Source organism: Macrosteles quadrilineatus, unplaced genomic scaffold (assembly GCF_028750875.1).
Source record: "Macrosteles quadrilineatus isolate MER2022 unplaced genomic scaffold, UCM_ALF_1.0 Scaffold_1__1_contigs__length_201487025, whole genome shotgun sequence".
NCBI classification, from domain to species: Eukaryota; Metazoa; Arthropoda; class Insecta; order Hemiptera; family Cicadellidae; genus Macrosteles; species Macrosteles quadrilineatus.
The window spans coordinates 44,237,926-44,259,730 of NW_026542594.1; the positions used below are offsets into that span (position 1 = coordinate 44,237,926).

The 21,805-nt window shown below is 35.5% G+C and overlaps 1 protein-coding gene across 3 annotated transcripts in view; it reads left to right on the top strand.

Annotated features, from left to right (window-relative positions):
• The window catches only part of LOC128982862 (septin-4), a 102,522-nt gene extending 87,617 nt beyond the window's left edge, over positions 1 to 14,905 (top strand). For all 3 annotated transcript variants that reach the window (XM_054401907.1, XM_054401908.1, XM_054401909.1), the window contains exon 9: positions 13,286 to 14,905. In XM_054401907.1, the coding sequence (XP_054257882.1) occupies positions 13,286 to 13,369 (84 nt within the window). In that variant the 3' untranslated portion in view covers positions 13,370 to 14,905. The remainder of the gene's footprint in view (positions 1 to 13,285) is intronic.
• The last annotated feature ends 6,900 nt before the right edge of the window (positions 14,906 to 21,805 follow it).

Sequence of the window (21,805 nt, forward strand, 5' to 3'; positions counted from 1 at the left end):
TATATTTAACTTCACTTATTATTTATTTAATGTGTTTCTACTTCTTGAAATTCTCAGTTAACTGGAAGGCGGAGCAAACAGTTTGTTCTAAAATGAACTTGGAAATTCTAAACAACCTTTTTTCTGTTGGTTTACTTAAAGTCTATAATGTTCTACTATGAATGCAAATCTATAATATAGTATACATTTCCAGTCCCACCCTCAAAAACTATGATATTTAATAGTTGAATTTTTATAACGTATCAACACATTATTTTTAATTGGTCACCAAACTGATTCTTAAATTTTTGAATTAGTAGTTGCAAGAGTACGCAAAACTGCAGAGAGTCCTTGAAAATGCTTGTGCAATGATATAGTTTTAAATTATAAAAGAAACCCTTCACAAAATTGTATTAACAGGACCAGAGGACCAATATGCACATGGTATTTCATTTGTAGGAGGCAAAAAATTCAAATCATATTAATTTATGATTGCCAATAGATTTTGGGTTTCCTTAAAAACAATTATATAGAACTGTCTGCAAATGTCGATAAAACTAATTTTATAAGAAATGGTAGATTCTTCTGTTGCTCTGTAGGCGACTATTTTGGTCACACAAGGAAGTCCAAACTTATATCTTAGTTTGAACAACGTCATCTTGATTTTACATTGTACAAGATACATACTCGACACATAGGCTTACTAAAAAAAGTAGTTAAGACAGTAACTTGTGATGAACCGCGCAGGCATCTTGCCTCTAAGACTGACGTTTTCCAAACGAATATAGAAGTTAGATCTACATTCTTCATTTTAGGCTTGAAATAAGTTTGTTTGTGGGTAAGAACGAATGAGTAAGCACAATAATTAATCCCCATTACCCTTCTCCCCGACACGCCACCATACCATGGCATCTTACTAGCAGAGCTCAAGGTCATTGACGTTATTGTAATGAACTAAATTTAGACTTCCACCTCTCCAATGTCACCAATAGGCCCTAAAGGTTGGTATGTAACAATTCATGACGGTTGAAAAATGATCTTTAAAATACGCTTTTAATTTGTTTTCTAGCGTTTACCGTATCTTACAAAAAGTTAGTTTACATAATTAATAACAAAAACTTTTTGAGCGAAAGAAAGATTCTCAAAAGCTACAAATTAATTTATAATATATGTATCTATTTCGTATTAAAGGTTTGGCGTTTGGTTTACAATGTATTTTCAAAGTCACAAGATGGTTTCTGAAACTCTTTATATAACTCTCCTTTATACAATTTTTTTTAAATATGATCCAAGAAATTGAGCTCTTTAGCCACAAAATCCACCGTGTTTTAACTTACCTGACAAAAAAAAATTAAAACAGTAGCAGCCGACGATCTTTTTTATGTCATATTTTAAAACTCATTTAAAAGTACCGACTTTATTTCAAGATTTAAAATAGAGAATATAAACTTTTAAGCTTTTAATTAGAACCAATAGTGTCCTAGACTAATTGACATCTTTCATACGAAGTTTCAAGGATTTACATTTAGTCTAAATAGGCTAAATGTCAAGTTATTTTGAAGCTGGACATTGAGTTTTGGTGCCGTTATCATTGGCATCTACCACTTCTAACCTGCACTAAGATGGCGGACCTGGCTTCAACTGCTCGTATGTTAGTTAGATAGGTGTGCTCCATCTATTGGTCTTATGTGATCGTTGATTTAAACTAACGGAATTCTGATGAAAATTTGAACATGAATTATTATAGCAGTTTTGCAGGGATGATAAACAATAGTTTTTTTTTATTTGAATTGCTTGTCAGTTGGCAACAAATCTTAGAGATGTGTATACATTTTTTAGGGCAAAATTGAATTGGCAGATATCATGGTAAAGAAGCGTACTAGAAAAAGTTACTGTCGCCTCATCCAATTTTTTCAGCAGTCAGGTGTTGACATGCTAGGCGAGCAACCGCGACAGTGCGAGGGCGGGGAACAGCTGATTTGATTTCATGTTCCTAGTTGTCAAATTGTCTGCTAGCTACTAACGTACACATGCATAAGCCATCAGCGGTAGCACCAGTAGCCTCATTGACTATATAAACACTTGTGTTGTTAAGGTTTAAATACAGTAGTCAATGCTATTACTGAATTTGATACTATACATATAATTGTTACTAATATATGAAATGGAGAAAAACGTTACCTTAAAAATACAAAATCTCCCAATTTATATCCAGACCTTTTTAAATAGCTTAAAAAACAAATAATTTATTATATCAAAGTGTTTTTGTACGGTTATTGGTAAGAGGACAAATTCAAAAATTGTAAATTATTTAAAATTCCCATGTTATTCTTATAAAGAATATTGTAAAATGTTGTAGTTTGCTTGTTTATCGATATATTTTGATCAAACTTGGCAAATTTATTCAAACAATTACAAAACTATTTGGATCATGAACGGTACTCTAGTTTTCTCAAGGTAGGACACGTGAATTGGAATTTTGGCGTTACAGACACAATGACAGAAACAATCAAACAAACGTACAGATATTGACATAAGACTCGTTTCGGCTTTCTTATTATATAACACGTAGAAATAACCAAACACTTCATGAATCTACGCAATGTACAGACAAAACAGTAAAGACTTTATAATCTTATAATTAACTATAGTGTTTCTGCCCATGCTTCGCAACGGGGTGAGAATCTTTGGGTCTCTAAATCCACTGTAAAAAATAGTATACCGTATTTCGTACCTAGGGCCGAAAGCGAGGTTTTGCCGACTCGAGATCGGGTTTTAAGTTCGAGACAAATTCGAGAACGTGAAACGATCGAGAGCTGCAAACCCATTTTGGCTCATGGTACGAACGCTATTTTTTTACCCAAGTATGTTTTGCAATATAACGTCCCTCTTATTTATGTGAAATATTTTCAGGAATCAGCAAAATCAAAAATAACAATAAATAGTTGTCTAGGCAGCTGTGACAAAAAAACAAGTCTATTGCAATGCCACGGATACAGCTTTGTAATGACTCAAAATTCAATGTTTATAATTATAGTCCTTATTTTAATTTCAAACTCAATCTTGTTATATTTTCAATATTTATCCATGTCCATTTTTAATATTATTAAAACCATATTGTCTCAACATATATATAATTTACTATCAAAATTTATTCATTGGCTTATCCAAAATTATTATTCAAAACAAATCCTCCAATCAGAACACCATCCATCTGGGTTCAAGATTATTAATAAAATTCAACCATGTTTTTATTTATGTGAACCCCATAACTTGATATGATTTACAACAATGAAAAGGAGAGTGCAGTTTAGCTATTCAAGAAGAGCACATAGAAACTATATTAGTTGTGAAATAAATTATGAAAATATAAAGTAAAGTATTGGCAAAATATCCAAATTAAGTTAACCGAAGAAAGAAGAATTTAAGCCTTTAAACTAAGAAGAAAAATTATTATTACAGAAGATTGGTGAGAACTTTCCATTTATTAACTCAGACTAACTTATAGACTCCTCAAGCATCCATTTGGACCCTATTTACCTCCATTAATTAAAATCAAAATCCTTCCTATTTAATTTATTGTTTTTGAAAGATTATTAAATTTATAATTTACCATACTCATTGAAAATTTAAATTGGAAATCTTTTGATTCGGCCAGCACGAATCCCCACCCCTGAACAATTTTTTTGTAACCCTATATTAATCATTTAACTTATGTACCATTAAACCTCATGCTTTAAAACCTCTGTCCTCAAATTATTATTGTTTAAGATAAGTTTAGAATACAAACCATATTTAAGGGTTTATTTCAATGGCGCCCAACGTAATAGGCTTGAATCAAAAGATTTCATAATCGTATGTTGAGACAATCTAAAATAGGCTAATAAATACCAATAGGCTAATAGGCTACTTACGTATGTTAGGCCTACTCTTAAGAAGTTAGGTAGGATTAAGAATCCCGATTTCCCACAACTTATGTCCCACCAATATTAGGTACTAACTAAACGACTTGTAATTCTAAAAATAAATAGGCTACTATAAGGTAAAACAGATTTATTTCATGTCGTAAAGCGTAGGCCTAGCTCATTATTGTTATAACGATACCCAACTTGTCCTATAATATCCCTGTTCCCTTACACCGTCGTAAACAAAATGGCTAACAACGATAACGATAATCACTATAATTTGAGACAACCGAGACGTTATCCTGCATTATCATTTCAACAACACGAATCAGACGAATCGTCAAATCTGTCAACAGAAGAAATGGAAAACCTAACCTATGTAGAAGGCCAAGATGAATCTAACACCGGTTCGGGTTCGGAACGTTTCAATCCCAGTGGACCCAGTGTCGAAGATTTGAACCGGAACGAGAGCGACCAATCAGAATCAACGGACCGGGCCGAGATTATTGAAGTACACCAAAGACCCGCAGCCAATCAAAGCACACATTCACAGTCAGCTGATATTAGAACCACATCGACACACGGAATCATCCGAGGGTTAACGAAGACGCCCAAAGCAAGTTTCCAGCTGTTAGAGACCGAGTCTCCGACCATTGAAAACCGTCCCAATGACGTAATACCAACGTTCACACACGCAACTTCTCAACCACCTGAAGTTAAAGCTACGCAAACTACTGAACAACCGGATTTGAACAAAATATTTAATTTTCTAGAACAGTTTAACACTAAACTTGATCAAACCAACACACAACTAAACCAAAAATTAGATCAGACCCGAATAGAGCTAAACCGTGAGATAAAATCATGTCAAAAAATTCTAACAGAACAAATAAATGACATTAGAACAACACAAAGTGAATTTCGCCAGGAATTAAATGTCCTAAAAGCTAACCAACAGTCCCAAAATCAAGAAAACAAAGAATTTCAATTTCAAATCACAAATCAAATTGACGAATCAAAAATAAATATCCAGACATTTGTAACTAATAACTTGGAACAACAAGAACAAAAGTTAGAACAAAATATGAAAGCATTAGTGCTACAAACAAAAACCGACAGTGAAAATATTGCTAAATATTATGCACAATCCATCCACAATGAAATTGTACCTAAATTACACATACAAAATAATCTTATCCAAGAACAACAAAACGAAATTAAAACTATTACTGAAACTCTAAACAAATGTGAAAGTGAAGTACAGTCACTAAAACTGAAACATCATTCACCAATCCGGAACGACAATCCTATTCAAATCATATGTTCGGGATCTGACCCAATGGAAAGACAAATCCCTAAATTCAATGGAAGAACTATAAATCCAAATGAATATCTACAAAAACTTAAACGGTTCTACGCTAAAAGGATAGAAAGAAATCCTAATAACGACCCTGTTGAAATTCTGAAAGATCTGCTCGACGTCAGTTTTGAAGGACCAGCGTCCAGATGGCTTCAACTGGTTAAGGCAGACATTAACAGTTGGGAAAGATTCTCCGAAGAATTCACCATGAAATACTGGAGCCGTGAAGTACAAAGAGGAGTACGTAGCAAGATTGAAGCCGAACATTACAAACCTAATGGAACGCTCAACAGAACTGAATATTTTACTGAGAGAGTCCTATTGCTACAGTCTATTACACCACAAATGACTGAAGAGGAAATAGTGATCCTGTTAAGCGAACGATTTGATCAACTCATCCAAGATAGCATTCAAGTACAGAACGTGACAACAATTCGAGCATTCGAAAGACTTCTGCAAAAAGAAGATATCCGAGATGGACCCAAAAGGAGCAAACCTGCGAACTACCATAATATGGATCACCGACCAAATAGTCCTACACATCGTAACAAGACTCCACCATATAGCTCTGATATTAACCATCGAGCCTATCAACCAAAAACATCATCTTATGCTATACGGACAACACACCAAGAACATCAAGAACCTAGAGAACACCAATATCAGCCATACAACCGTTTCAGACATGATCCTCGCAAAAACTACAGTCAAAACCACAGACAGCATCCTTATACCAATACGCTCACTGATCAAAACCGATACCACCAAAGGCCTAATCAATACTACTACAATAACAGCAAACTGTATCCTACAAATGAGCAAAAACAAGTATGTGCCATGATAAGTCAAGACAGTCCACATGACACAGCAACACAACAAAGATCTCCAACAAATTTCATCCCCTCACACACCAGCCAGGGAAACGACCCGTCGCTGTAGATGTAAGCCGAGGACCATCAACTACTAACATCATAACAACTACAGCGATATCAACAGCAAATATCCTCGAAAATAATTCTTTAAATAACCCTAACAATTTTTCGATAAATAATATAATGTGTGATCAAGATTTTTTATTAAATGAACCCACTGAAAATAATAAATTTCCTGTATCCAAACCAGTTAAATGCCCTGAAATAGATATTAGAATCAATAATCTCCCAACAAAAGCATTAATCGATACTGGTTCTACAATAACATGTATTTCCGAACAATGTTTCAAAGAGAATCAAAAAATAATTCAACCATTTGAAGAACTTCCTTTGTCTAATACGACAATAACTACAGCTACTGGTGAAAAATCAAAACGTGTTGCAAGAATCATTTATGCCCCTGTAACCATTGAACATCAGACCATCTGGCTTCAATTTCTTATCATACCTAATTTAATTAAACCTGTGATATTTGGTATGGACACATTAACAGAACTCCGACTAAAGATAGATTCTAATGAAAATAAATTAAGCTTAACAATTAATCATACTGATATTAAACTAAAATGTGATATGAGTATGAAAATGGGACAAGTATGTCAAATAGATATAAGCAATTGCCAAAGGCCATATGATAACTACTATAACAATGAAGAAAACTATTTTACAATGTACAAAGAATATCACTTACCCAAGAAAGAACCACAGACCCACAATTACATGAAGACCTTCAAACCGATTTCCCCAATACTTGGACCATCAACATACCACATAAGTGATCTCTACAAAATTATATGGACCCTATCATATATATCCTCCATGAAGAAATACATTGAACCAATCTACACACCACAACCGAAGATAGAAGATAAACTGTAATGTGTGCTTAACCCTATAAACATTGCTGTAAAAGGGAAGAATTTTAAATCATACCCACACAAGCAGTGAGTGAACAAGCCAATTTCTCCAGTTACCTCTGTCCCAATAGTTAAACTATAGTCATAATCACAAATTTAATGTATTTAGTTATAAGAGGTTATCATCAAGCAATCACAAACAACTATTCATTTAATGTACTCCATGGTACCTATAAGAATCATACATCTCTTATATGTCTCATGTTCATTTCATATTTCAACATTTGTTCATCACTCCATTCATTTATTATGTAAAAAAAAAAAAAAAAAAAATTGTTTTAAACACTTAAATTAATGTTATGTTTTTTAATGTTTGTAGAAGATAGGAGGGGATAGTAATCATTTTGCTATTTTAGAATTATTTTATTGTTATGTTCATTCCAACTGAAATTTGTTCTAGTTAAACCTTAATGTTAAGTTTGTTAGATTTTTGTTTCAACTCAATTTCATCTCAATATTTGTTATTTGCTGTATAATGTTAAATATATTTTTCGTCATTTAGCGAAAATATGTCATTAAAAATTTAATTACATATTTTCTGAGGGGATATTGTAATGACTCAAAATTCAATGTTTATAATTATAGTCCTTATTTTAATTTCAAACTCAATCTTGTTATATTTTCAATATTTATCCATGTCCATTTTTAATATTATTAAAACCATATTGTCTCAACATATATATAATTTACTATCAAAATTTATTCATTGGCTTATCCAAAATTATTATTCAAAACAAATCCTCCAATCAGAACACCATCCATCTGGGTTCAAGATTATTAATAAAATTCAACCATGTTTTTATTTATGTGAACCCCATAACTTGATATGATTTACAACAATGAAAAGGAGAGTGCAGTTTAGCTATTCAAGAAGAGCACATAGAAACTATATTAGTTGTGAAATAAATTATGAAAATATAAAGTAAAGTATTGGCAAAATATCCAAATTAAGTTAACCGAAGAAAGAAGAATTTAAGCCTTTAAACTAAGAAGAAAAATTATTATTACAGAAGATTGGTGAGAACTTTCCATTTATTAACTCAGACTAACTTATAGACTCCTCAAGCATCCATTTGGACCCTATTTACCTCCATTAATTAAAATCAAAATCCTTCCTATTTAATTTATTGTTTTTGAAAGATTATTAAATTTATAATTTACCATACTCATTGAAAATTTAAATTGGAAATCTTTTGATTCGGCCAGCACGAATCCCCACCCCTGAACAATTTTTTTGTAACCCTATATTAATCATTTAACTTATGTACCATTAAACCTCATGCTTTAAAACCTCTGTCCTCAAATTATTATTGTTTAAGATAAGTTTAGAATATAAACCATATTAAGGGTATATTTCAGCTTGTGCATTTAATATACATTAATATTTTAAGTAAAAAAGCGAACAAGTGATTTTGCGGCCCTAGGGATGTAAACGCCTGCTCGGCCCCTATATGACGATGACAGCTGGCATGGTCAGAAAAACATAACTTTCAGCCACCAATTAACGTATGTAAAACAGCTAAAACATCATAGTGTGGTGAAAAATTCGTTACACATACTTTTACATTACCATGAATTAATGATATGCATACAAAGAAAAATGAGTCACTCTTATTGCGTATTTTAAGGTAAATTTCTTGTATATTCCCATGAAACTGATAATTTACCCATGACATTAAGGCCTTTAATATCTATAAGTATCAAGTATCTAAGTTCGTAAACCATACATATAATGGGACGATAAAATATCAAAGACATAGCATGTAGTTTTATGTAATCCTCACGACATTTCATTTGGTCCATTGACTTTGAATCCAATAATTAATTGTCAAAATTATTGGAGCTTTGAAAAAACTGTATGTAAAAAAATCGTTACACTAATAAAAGACGACGTGAGGAGAGCGGACAATGAGCTACAGCGGCTAGGGCATAGCCACATGAATACAGAACGGAATGAAGGAACTAGAACAGAGAACTGGCAACAGCGCACGCGAGAAGTAGGGGGGGCGAACACACCGCTCAAGCGCTACAACGCATTAGTGGCATCTTGTCCACACACTGTTGATATATACCGATTTGTGGCAAGGTGCCACAATTAAAAACTGGAATGTTAGATGTTAAAATGGAGTGTTCATTAAAAATATCGATGCACACATGTTTCTACCAACTTCCTTCATCCACTGGTGGCCGCAGTTTGAAAGATGCCACAATTAGGTGTTTGCGAGTATGCGGTAAAACCCCGTTGGTGTGAGTGTGTGTGTGTCTGCGCGCGCGCGGGTCTGTATGTCTGTCTGTATTAGTGGATGAGTACAAAGCTACAGACCACACCTGTAGTCAGATTTTGATAAAATTTTGTATGTAGTTACTTATCCATGGTACCTCCAAAACGTTTTTTCTTTTTATTTTTTTGGGAATTTTGATTTTTAATGGAGATTTTTCCATAAAACCCATAAAATAACGGAAAAATTGAATTTTCACGAAAATGTCCGATCAATTTTGATAAAAATTTTGTATATGTTGTAGCCCTTTTATCATTGTTTTAGTGTTAAAAATCAAAAGTAGTGATATATTTGGTGCATTATAAGAAGATTTAAGTGATTTTGAAGGGCTGGTTGATGATCCTGAAGAAGTAGGTAGTGATATTGATGTAAATTATCAGCCAGATTCCTAGCTATGGTTAGGCTATGCATTCTTAGCTAAACGCTATGTACTGAAATCTGTTTTTTGTCCATAACTTATTTATTTGCAAATCTACTTCCTTATATTATTATATATTTGTAATCCTCATAAAATTTAGAACAAAGTAGCTATTTTCAAATATTTATAGGCCTATAATTTATACAGTTTCATTGAGCGTGAACTTATTTTATTTTTTTTATTTTCCAAAATATTTTTTTTTACCTAAAAAATTTTTTTGAAACAAATGTTCCTTATGTTTTATGTATAATATTGAAGCCCATGATTTTCCAAACAAAATGGTATATAGAACAGTATAATTAACATTGTTTTTAAGCTTCTCAGATCCGTTTTAATAAAACCTTGCAAATGCGCAAAAAATAGGAAAACATTAAGGCCAAAACTAGGGACACTCGGAGGGTTAATGATTTAACTAAGACAAAATTAATTTTATTACTTGATATGAACTATTAAAAGGTTTTGCCTTCTTCTTTAGGTTATCCCACAAGGTTTTTAGTAAAGGCGTACCGGTATCTCTAGTTATCTGATCAGCCACTCTTTAATCCCGGCTGAAAAAAGTGTATTTCTACCTACGTTATCAAAATTCCTTTTTTCTTTCTTTGAAAAAATAGGCTCCCTTTTCCTTTTGAGTAACCCTTACCCTACGGTTACACAATTAATTTAGTTCGGTCAGAGGTAATTAAGGACAATAACTAAACCTAAATTGTTATTATTCTGCTAGTATTTATAGAAAATCATTATTTTTATGGTATCTTTATTATGTCTCGTTCTTGTAACTCTTTTTGCCTCAAGTTTTCTCACTATTTCAAATGTACTGTAACGGTTAGATTTTGAGTCTTGACTCAACAGTAAAACTCAATCCTCTGTTCCTCAATCGAATCTGTTTTATCAACATTGCTTTGCCTTTATTAAGTCATGTTAATTGTTTAGCTCTTTTTATTCTTGTTTTCTGTTGTTATTTTTGTTCTTGTTACTCAGAATCTATTACTTGTAATCTTGCTGTCTCCAGTTTTGCTTTCACTACCTCATAAACACAGATTTTTTTTCTAGGTTATGTTTACTTTTTGCTCTCATAACAGCCCCGTATTATGACAGTTATACTGCCACCGCTACCTGGATTTTACTCTAAACTCTCATTTATAAAACCAGAGTTAGTTTTGATACGTTTTCTCTGGTGAAACAAGATTTCCTTAACTGTGGTTTAAAACATCAGTTAGTTAAACCGAAGATTAACTAAACCATTGTTAGCGTGAATTTGGTGAAATCGGGTGAAACTGTTATATAAACATTCTAATATTTGAGTAATAAAGTTGTTATTAAATACGAGTGTATAAAATTGAATCCTAATGATGACCTAGTTTACAATTATGATGTTACAGTAAGGATCAGTGTTTTGGAGTTAAAAGGCTCACAACACAGCATTTAAATTTAAATCCAAGCGTAAGACGTAAACAAGAGTTGTAGTAATGGCGGCCAAACCAGGAAAGGAGGAGGGGCCACTATGAGCTATAGGCGCGTCGTTTCGCATATATTACAACTTGTCACATTATGTATCTCATGGCCACTTGTAGTGGCCTTTTTGACCTTAATTTAAGCATTTTAATGAATGACGGTTGCATAGTAATAACTTTTATAACAGGGTACACCCAGGGCCGATTTACCGAATAGGCAAGGTAGGCACGTGCCTAGGGCGCGAGGCAATTGGCTTTTTTTGGGGGGCGCCAAAAAATTGGAAAAAAGAAAAAAAATTGTGGCCGTTTTTGCATGCGATCGCGGTAAACTGATAATCCCTTGCGGCCATGAAGACACCTTAACAGTCTCCCACAATTGCGGCAAGATGTTAATTATTTACCGCGGTTGTATATACGTCATCATCGTCCGTCTCCCGCGATCGCGTCAAAGTTCTGACTATTTCCAGCGGATGTGTGGACATGATTATCGTCTTCCTTGATCACGGCAATATATGAACACATCCCGCGGTCGTGATGAGATTATCACCGTCTACCGCGAATGAGGCAAAATTGTAATCTTTTCCCAGGGTCGTGTGGACATTATCATCTTGCGTGATCACGATAAAATTCTGATAATCCCTCACAGCCGTGAAGACATCATCGCCTCCCGTGGTCGTGAGGCATTGTCATCCTCTCCCGCCATTGCGGCAAATGGTAATCATCTCCCGCGGTTGTTTGGAGATCATCATCGTCTTTCACGAATGAGGCAAATTTCTGATCTTTCCCGTGATTGAGTGGACATTATCATCGTCTTACGCGATTGCGGTAAAATTCTGATCATCCCTCGCAGCCGTGTAGAGTAGACATCATTATTGTAACTCCCGCGATCCTGTAGACATCGCAATCGTCCCCCGCTGTCGTGAAGACATCATATAATCGTCTCCCTCGGTCGTGAAGACATCGTAATCGTCTCCCGCGATCGTGAAGACATCGTAATCGTCTCCGCGCGATCGTGAAGACATCGTAATCGTCTCCCGCGGTCGTGAAGATATCGTAATCGTCTCCCGCTGTCGTGAAGACATCGTAATTGTCTCCCGCGATTACGGCAAAATGTTAATAATATCCCGCAGTTATGTGGATATCATTATCGTCTTCCGCGATCGTGGCAAATTTCTGACTGTTTTCCGTGGTTGTGTGGACCATGATCATATCCCGCGGTCATTTAGTCATTACCATAGACTCGCGCGATCGCGGTAAAATCATGATCATATCCCATGGTCGCTTAGACATTATCATCGTATCATGCGATCGCGGCAATATTCTGATTATCCTTCACGGCTCTGTGGATCTCATTATCGTATTGCGCGATCGCGGTAAAATCATGATCATATCCCGCGGTCGTTTAGATATTATTATCATCTCATGCGATCGCGGCAAAGTTCTGATCATCTCTCGAGGCCTTGTGGAGACATATTATCGCCTCCCGTCTCCCGTGGTCACGGAAACGTCACTGTTGTAAATTGACAATTCCAGGTAGAAATAGAAAATTAACACATAATTCCTGGTTCAAAAAATTCACGCTTAGTTCCCGGATTTCCCGGTTGGTAGTCACCCTGTTATATATTGCAAAGGGGCGCTACTATTAGTTGTGCCTAGGGCGCTGACATGGTCAAAAACGGGCCTGGGTACACCCACTCAATCGTGTACATATGCCTAAAATCTTGCATAATAGGCAAAATTGTGAACACTCTCCACAGTTACGGGGACTCTTAATAATCTTTTGTGATCAAGGCGACATTGGGAATTTGCATTTGTGCAATCTGTGCAGAAAAAGGTCAGTTGTACAAAATGGCAGAACTTGCATTGTTTAATATATCCATAAAGTGAAGGTCTAATCCGATAGAAGAAGATATCGTAACTGATTTTATTACAAAAATATGTAGAACACCAAAATAAAATAACTAATTAATTTCTTGTGAATATAGTTCATGGTTCATGTTAACTAATGCTGCATTTGTAATCAAATAAGACACCTTTGTTTCAGATCCGACGAATGCAGGATATGTTGACTCAAATGCAAGAAAAACTTAAGCAGACAGCTTCAAGAGACAGCATTGTAAATGTTTGAACTCACATCTACATGTATTGTGCATATTGTGCATTTGAAAGTGGTTTGTAGGATTTTACACTAAGTTTACCTTGGTTAACACCATGCCCTGGACTCCAGCAGTGGCGGCGATAAGAGCCTGCGCCCCCCCTTAAGTTTGTTTGCCGGGGCCCCCCTCTCACAATAATCTTTAAATACATTATCACAGGTATTTCCGCCTAAACTTGCACTTTTGCTTGGCTCGGCATCTCCCGAGGAACCGAGGCGTCATTGTCTTCCATGGTCACAGCAAAATCGTGAATACTTCCCGTGGTCATGGAAGAAACATTATCATAGTCTACCATGATTGCAACCAAACCTATGACATCATCAGATAACAACATCATCGTCTCCGACGTTCACTGCCCAATCCCTAATATCTCCCACGACCCGTGGTGACGGGAAAATAATTTTTTCCACAATCGTGGCAAAATCCTAGATGTATCTCTCACGGAAAAAGAAACGTCATTATCGTCTTCCACAAATGCGGCAAAATATTGAACATCTCCTGCGGCCTCAGAGACATCGTCATCGTCACCCGCGGGGAAATGTTCTTGTCAATATTCGCGATCGTGGCAAAAGCGTAGGCCTAATCTTTCAATTTCGAGAGCATAATCCTCGCCGTCATAAAAACGTTTACTTTATATTGGGCATTATTGTATTGAGTACTTAGAAAATTGGCTTAAGCTTGATTTTATGACTTTGTGCTTGATCACTCAAGCTTGTAGGCCAGACTCTGCTCAGCTTGAAAATTTACATAATATAAAAATCAACAGTTTCCAAAGCAAAAAGATTTTGAACCGAGGCCCATAGGTAAGTAACTTTTTTAAACTGACTCAAAATAAAAAATCTAAAGTGTGAAGTAAACAAATCTAAAGTGCAGCCTCCTAAAAGTAAGAAATGAAATGAAATGAAAATCCTTTTTTAGCATCAATGAAAGAATGGAATTATTTATTAGCTAGTGCCCTAGACACCTAGGTTAATTTGCCGATTTTATGGTAAAAAATTTCAAGTTCATTTAGTTGAATCAGCATAGCATACCCTCTCTGGTGTGACCCGCCAGGGGCTAGGAGGATTAACATAAATGTTTTATCCTCTTAGGCAGGGGGCCACATATCATGATTGTAAGAATTAACAACCACATTATAGCAACCACATGTTTCCCTATTATAGCGCTATCATACAGTCCTTGAGGAAGTTGATGCAACCTGCATGACTGATTACAATTCTTTGAATTAGGTTGGAAGAGAATTTGTATCAATCGGTCAAGTAATAGTGTTAGTTTAGCTGTTGTAAACTACCTGTCATAGTGCTCTTACTGGTTTAAAAAAAAATTCGTTATAATAGTATATTACGTTACTAGTCCTGAAAATAAGTGTTTGCCGGACAAGTGTGGTTGTTCCCATGTAAGACAAAGTCGAGTACGGGATTACCATACGCAGGGCCGGTTCTAGGAATTTTTCAGAGCTAAGCGAACACCTGAATCAGCGCCACTTAGGATTTCCCCCCCCCCCCCCACAAACCAATAACATAACATAACCGTATTTGTGAATTTTTTCTCAATAAGAAGAACTTTTTTATAAGCTTAGGTTAGAAGAATACTTGCAATAAAAGACTGTTTATTATGCGCAGAAATTTAACATTTTTACACTTTTACTCATCATATAAACTTTAACAAAACCAAGGCCACACTAAACAAAAAACAGGCCGTAATCAAGGCCACACTAAAAAAACCGGCCATAATGCTCGTCAATCATGACGTCACGATAGAAGACGGCAATGACGTAATTAAGGTTATATTTTTGTTATCCATGAAAAGATTAAAACAAACAGCTGATCTTAAACGGTAAACATGACTTCTTTGGGCTTACTGGACTCGCCACCAGATGATTTAAACAAAAATCTAGTTGTTTATCTTCCTCTTCCAAATTCGCCTTACCCTTTTTATAATAAGTGCCAGACGTTTTCTTTTTTCTGCCATTGTTTTCTTAGTATCGGCTCGCTAGATGTTTTACTCATTTATTCAGTTCATACTTTCTTCTTATTTAATGTGCTATAATTATAAATTAAACTTAAAACACTCGTAATCATTCACTTATCAACAATCATGAATCATCAAAACAACTCCATTACGATACGAAACACGCTATACGCTAATACATTAAAGAGTGCAATACAATGTTGTGCTCTTTTCTAGGATAAGAGTCAGAAGGGAGGAGGAAGTTTCTTGTTGTGACAATTGGCGCTGCACGCTTGCTTATCTCATCTCGAGTATGAGTGAGTCGTGAAATGAAACCCACAGGAGCCGCGCCGTACGCTGCCGAGCGTCAGCTCACTACAAAATCGAAACTGCAAATGGCATTGAGTCCTTGAGTTGTAGTGCTGTACACATTTTTCAAGTGCTGTTGGTACAAATAGGATAAATGCCTTTATTGTGGTGTACTTGAACTCTGAGCGAAAATAAACAAAATTACGTTGTTCACGTAAAAAAATATTTCCGTTGGCGCCACGGCGCCACTTTTTCGTGGCGCCATATGCGGCCGCGTAGTTCGCGTATGGGTTAAACCGGCCCTGACCATACGAGTCCGGTAAACACATTTTGGACGAGTGACGTACGATAGTTTACGCCAGTGTTTCCCAACCGGCGTGCCGTGGCACACTGGTGTGCCGCGAAATTATAAGTAGTTAAACAATTTTTGATGTCGTAATAGAGGTGCTTTAAGTGAGGTTTGGACGTTCATGAGAACACAATCTTTTGTGTAGAATTACTTGTCAGTGTTGAATTCATGTTTCCAATTTTGAAAAGTCTGCGTCTGTTTGAAGGAAATATAAAAAAGTACTTCTCATCCCTTGATATTTCGAACATTATTGCCACCAGGACTGATGTACGAATGATATGATAGGTTCCGTACCTTTTTATTCCGTGTCCAGTCCTTAAAATAGTCAAGGGTGACTAGTTTCGGGTCATAAATGACCCATTTTCAAACCCATGTCATCAAATTGATTGGTCCATAAATCTGATAGAAGCCTTCGTTATAAGATACAAATACACGTCATCTTGTTAATTAAGCATAAAGTTCAACATAAAAATTACATTCAACATTAAACATAAAGTTCACACATTTTTAACACAAAATACATTTAATGAAGGTAGCCGGCCACATTTATAAGGGACACACTGACGCAGGTAGCACGGCGGACACGACTGTGGTCATGATATTTTTGTCACAATATTTTTGTAGAAAAGTGTGCCGTGACTACAAACGTGTTCTAGTTAGTGTGCCCTGAACGGAAAAAGGTTGGGAAACACTGGTTTACGCCATACTAATAAATCTGTACGAATCCTTATATATTACCACCAACCAAAGAACTAAAAATCACTAGTCATAACCTCTAAGAGAGGTTATGTTTTTGTTTATAACTACTCATTGCCACCCAAATACAGTATAATCAGCTGATTGGTGTCCGGTAAAACTCATTACAGTACAGTAGTACGCAATGAAACCCCATTTGATTAAGCTGGCGGCAAACAGTTGTTTTCTGGACTAAATCCTCGCGTGGGAAGTTCGTCAAAATAGTGTAGTGTGGCGTAAAAAAACTTATGGTAATTCTCATATAAATATTGTTATGATATGGGCCCGTGTGGCTGAGCCTGTTTCACAATTAAGGTCCCGTGTACAATTTCTCAAAAAATTCCGGTCAAGGCTCACGAGCCCTCCTAGCTCCTGGGCCCCCCCGCACTGCGGCCCTGTGGACCCTCTATCGCCCCCACTGGACTCCAGTATTTAAATTTTACACCATCCTCCCATTTTAAAGTTTAAAAAATGTTTTTTTTTATTTGTAGGTACAGGTATTCCTTTTATTAGCTTATATCCTATTATAGCCTAATGGTTAAATTAAAAGTAAACTGAATTTATTTCATGTTTAACTTATTTGATTCTAGGTAGTAACTATTTATTTCATCAATTGTTATTTTATCTTAATAAGGTCCTAAATTTAAATATGAACATGAACACATTGTGGTTTATAAATCCAGATTTTGATGATGATCTCAGGGAAACTGAATGCTAGACTAAAGCTAATTTTACAAGGACTTTTTAGAGGACATCTTTTAATTAGTCAATATTGCAAGGTTGTTTACCAATTTTCTTTATTACATCTCTAGTTAAATTGTACTTTTAAAAAATTTGGAGTAATTTGTAATGTAAATAATAATATGTTCAGTTTAACAAATATTTAATGATGTTAAGCATTCTTTTTTTTTTTATAAAACCAAAGGAATTATTATAGTAGTAGAAATGCAATAGTTTTAAGGTATGCCAAATAAGCCATCATAACTTAAAAGTTTGAAAATTGTACTTATATGTTGTAACAGTTGATAATATTAAATTAATAGTATAAGATTCACAAAAACGACAGTATTATTCTATAGTTAGAGTAGCAATTTGATTGTAATAAATTAAGGTGTTATGATGTAAAATAATTAAATACAATTTCTATTAAGAGTGGGCTTATTACCTTACCTATTTATTCATATCAACAATCCAAGAGTTGTTTTCTGATTAATAAATTAATTAAATTGAATTGATGTAAATTGAATTGATTAAACCCTGTTGGGATCTCTAACAAACTTATAACATTTTTTAAAAAGGTAATTTGTTGATACTATGGGAAAACTAATTTTTTTACTACCAAGTTTAAGGTGTTTTAAATAACTAGCTGTAAATGGCCTTACTGTTTACAAGATTGCAAAAATGTTAAAATTAAAGAAATATAAAAGTTTTAATTTACCTGTTGCGTCAATTGATCCTTAAGTTATGAATTAACTACGGCCGTTTCGTACTGCTAAACGAGTACATCTTCAGGTTGTCTATGAACGTTAAAATACGGCCTTCTCATCCGTGGGTGGAGTCGTCAGCACATTTAGGACACATAACACGAAACACATACGAAACATTAAAATATTTACAGTTAAAAACTTGGCCAAGTAGTCCGAACACGAGAGTTGTGTAACCGGTAGCGTTAGATGATGAGTCATGACTGACCCGTGTAGGGAGTTGGGACCCCCTCCCCTTCTCTTCCTTTATCTTTGCTCTGGTTTCTTTTTGTTTTGGTTGATAATGTGGATGGCAGTGTTGTAAATTATATTTGATTTGAAGGACTGCTGTTCATTTGATATATGGTCGGGTTGTTGTTTTTTGATGCTCTGTAGATCTCGAATTCTTCTAGTATCCATTTGTTTGCCTTTATTACATAGATGCATGATTTCTAAATTAGTGTGTACGTCGGTGTAGTTATGGTTCGAATTAATGAGGTGATTGGCAAAAGCAGACTTAGAGTTTCTCCTTGGTATATGTTCTTTGAACCTTGTAGTGAAAGAACAGGTAGTTTGTCCGATATAAAAACTCGGACAATCGTCGCATTTAATTTTATAAACACCTGTGTTGTTTACTTTATCCATCGTCTTCTTTTTTCTTTCCCCGAGGAGAAAAGAGAGTTTGTTAGGCGTTTTATATGCGACTTGTACTTTATGTTTCGCCATTTCTTTCCTCAGTGTGTTGTTAAGTACAACTCCGTATTCTGCAGAGACATATTTCTTGGGGTCTTTTTCTTGGTTTTCTTTAATTTTATTTTTCTCTTTGTTAATATGTTTGTCTATTAGTGAGCTCTGGTATCCGTTAGATAATGCTATGTATTTTAAAATGTGTAATTCAGTATTATTTTTAGTTTTTATTCGAGAAGCGATACCTTTTGTTAGACCTAGAAGCTGGTCACGTATTTTAGTTCACATAGAAGCATCGTATTTAGTGCCGATATATTCCTAGTCAGTGCGTCGTTGTGCTGACACACAACCATAGTATAGTGTGCGTGTAGGACGACGAAGATAACATCTATGAAGATCGAGAAGCGGTTAGCGAGCGACGGGGCTGTCAGCTAGAACCCTGGACTACTCCCGAGCTGTCCGAGCAAATCGGAGGTAAGTTTAGGTTAGGGTGCCCCTACCCGACATAAACACCTCACACTATGGTCATTCTCTAAAACAGTTTCTTTTCTGATTATGTGTTCAAGCTTTTTAGCCATCTTGTAAGTGGGAGATGGTCTAAAATTCACTAATGGCCTAATTGGTGTGTTGGGTTTGTGAATCTTCGGTAATCCTCTGAGGATGGGCGCCTGAGGATTAGTTACTTTACCATATTTTATTTCGTCTTTAGATAGGAGATTGGTGCAGGTTGAAATTAGTTTGTTTATTTCCTTAGAATAGGTTGCAGTGGGATCTTGACTTAATAATTCTATGTTGTTAGTGTCGATAAATTCACATACTTTGTTGACGTACTCGGGTCTATTGAGGATCACCGTACAGTTGCCCTTATCTGCTTTGGCAATAACGGCGTTGTTCTGTTGTAGCTTGTCTCTAATGTTGGCCGCAACTCGTTTCAATGATTTATATTGATTTAAATATGACATTCTGGGACGGGGATTTTTAATTGTGTTTCTTACTTTATTTGTGATGATTGCTCTTGTCACGTCTTGTGATTCATTACTATCTAAATATTTGACAGCTGTTTCGGCATTTAATAGTTCAGATATCAGACTATTTTTCTTATCACTGGGAAAGTTAATGTTAAGTCCCTTGTTTAAACCACATCAGAACTTTTCTTAAACCACATTGAAAATAAATTCTTGTGGTCAGACTCCAATCGCCACAAAAACAAAATAATACATTACAGTCAATATGTGGATGACACATTCATTATATTCGATGGAAATGAAAGACAAATCACGTTATTAAAAACTTATCTGAACAGTGTCCACCCGAAATTAAAATTCACCCTTGAAACTGAGATAAACACGTCCTTAAATTTTTTGGATGTCACAATTACACGAACCGACCATTGCCTGGATTTTAGAATTTACAGGAAACCTACCACAACAGACCAGACAATTCATTTTACATCGCATCATCCACATAGCCATAAAACAGCAGCTTATAACAGCTTTGTACATAGGCTATTATCAATCCCACTCTCACCAGAAAACTATAACAACGAATTACACATTTTAAAATACATAGCATTATCTAACGGATACCAGAGCTCACTAATAGACAAACTTATTAACAAACAGAAAAATAAAATTAAAGAAAACCAAGAAAAAGACCCCAAGAAATATGTCTCTGCAGAATACGGAGTTGTACTTAACAACACACTGAGGAAAGAAATGGCGAAACATAAAGTACAAGTCGTATATAAAACACCTAACAAACTCTCTTTTCTCCTGGGGGAAAGAAAAAAGAAGACGATCGATAAAGTAAACAACACGGGTGTTTATAAAATTAAATGCGACGATTGTCCGAGTTTTTATATCGGACAAACTGCCCGTTCTTTCACTACAAGGTTCAAAGAACATCTACCAAGGAGAAACTCTAAGTCTGTTTTTGCCAATCACCTCATTAATTCGAACCATAACTACACCGACGTACACACTAATTTAGAAATCATGCATCTATGTAATAAAGGCAGACAAATGGATACTATAGAAGAATTCGAGATCTACAGAGCATCAAAACAACAACCCGACCATACATTAAATGAACAGCAGTCCTTCAAATCAAATATAATTTACAACACTGCCATCCACATTATCAACCAAAACAAAAGAAACCAGAGCAAAGATAAAGGAAGAGAAGGGGAGGGGGTCCCAACTCCCGACACGGGTCAGTCATGACTCATCGTCTAACGATACCGGTTACACAACTCTCGTGTTCGGACTACTTTGGCCAAGTCAGAATGTAAACAAATGGTTTCTATTTTTAGTGAAGCGTCTGCATTCACGTTCAGCACAGCTGACAGAACGGATGTTCATAACAATGCGCAAGGCTAGAGGAATAATATTGTATCAGTAGCCCTAGCGTTACACTAGAATCACCTGTTGCAGACAGACAGAGAGAGAGAGAGAGAGAGAGAGAGAGAGAGTGAGTTAGAGGGGGGGAGGAGCTGTAACGCCACAACATGTACGTTTGGAGTTTGTTTGTAACTATGGTTGTAGCTGCGCATGTACGTTTGGTAGTTACAGTTAAGCCCCGCCCTTCGTGTTCAACAAACTAAGGAAGCCAATCAGTTTTGATAAACACATTGAAAATTGAATAATAAATATTTTTAGACCTCTGACAAAGTTGACTGTATGAAACATAAATCCCACAGGGCTAATTCAAATAAATCCGGCTCGAAGGACCAATGTTTAGTGTGAGGTTAATTAAGAAATGATTTATGGTTGAATGTACCTTTGGAATTATGTCGGACGTAGTGAGCGGCAAGGAAACGCCGCCGGGTCGAGTTGCGATGGTAGGTGGTAGAATGTCCTCAAGACGAAGGCACAACACTTGACACTATCTTCTTACGTTGGTGTCTTGATCTTGAT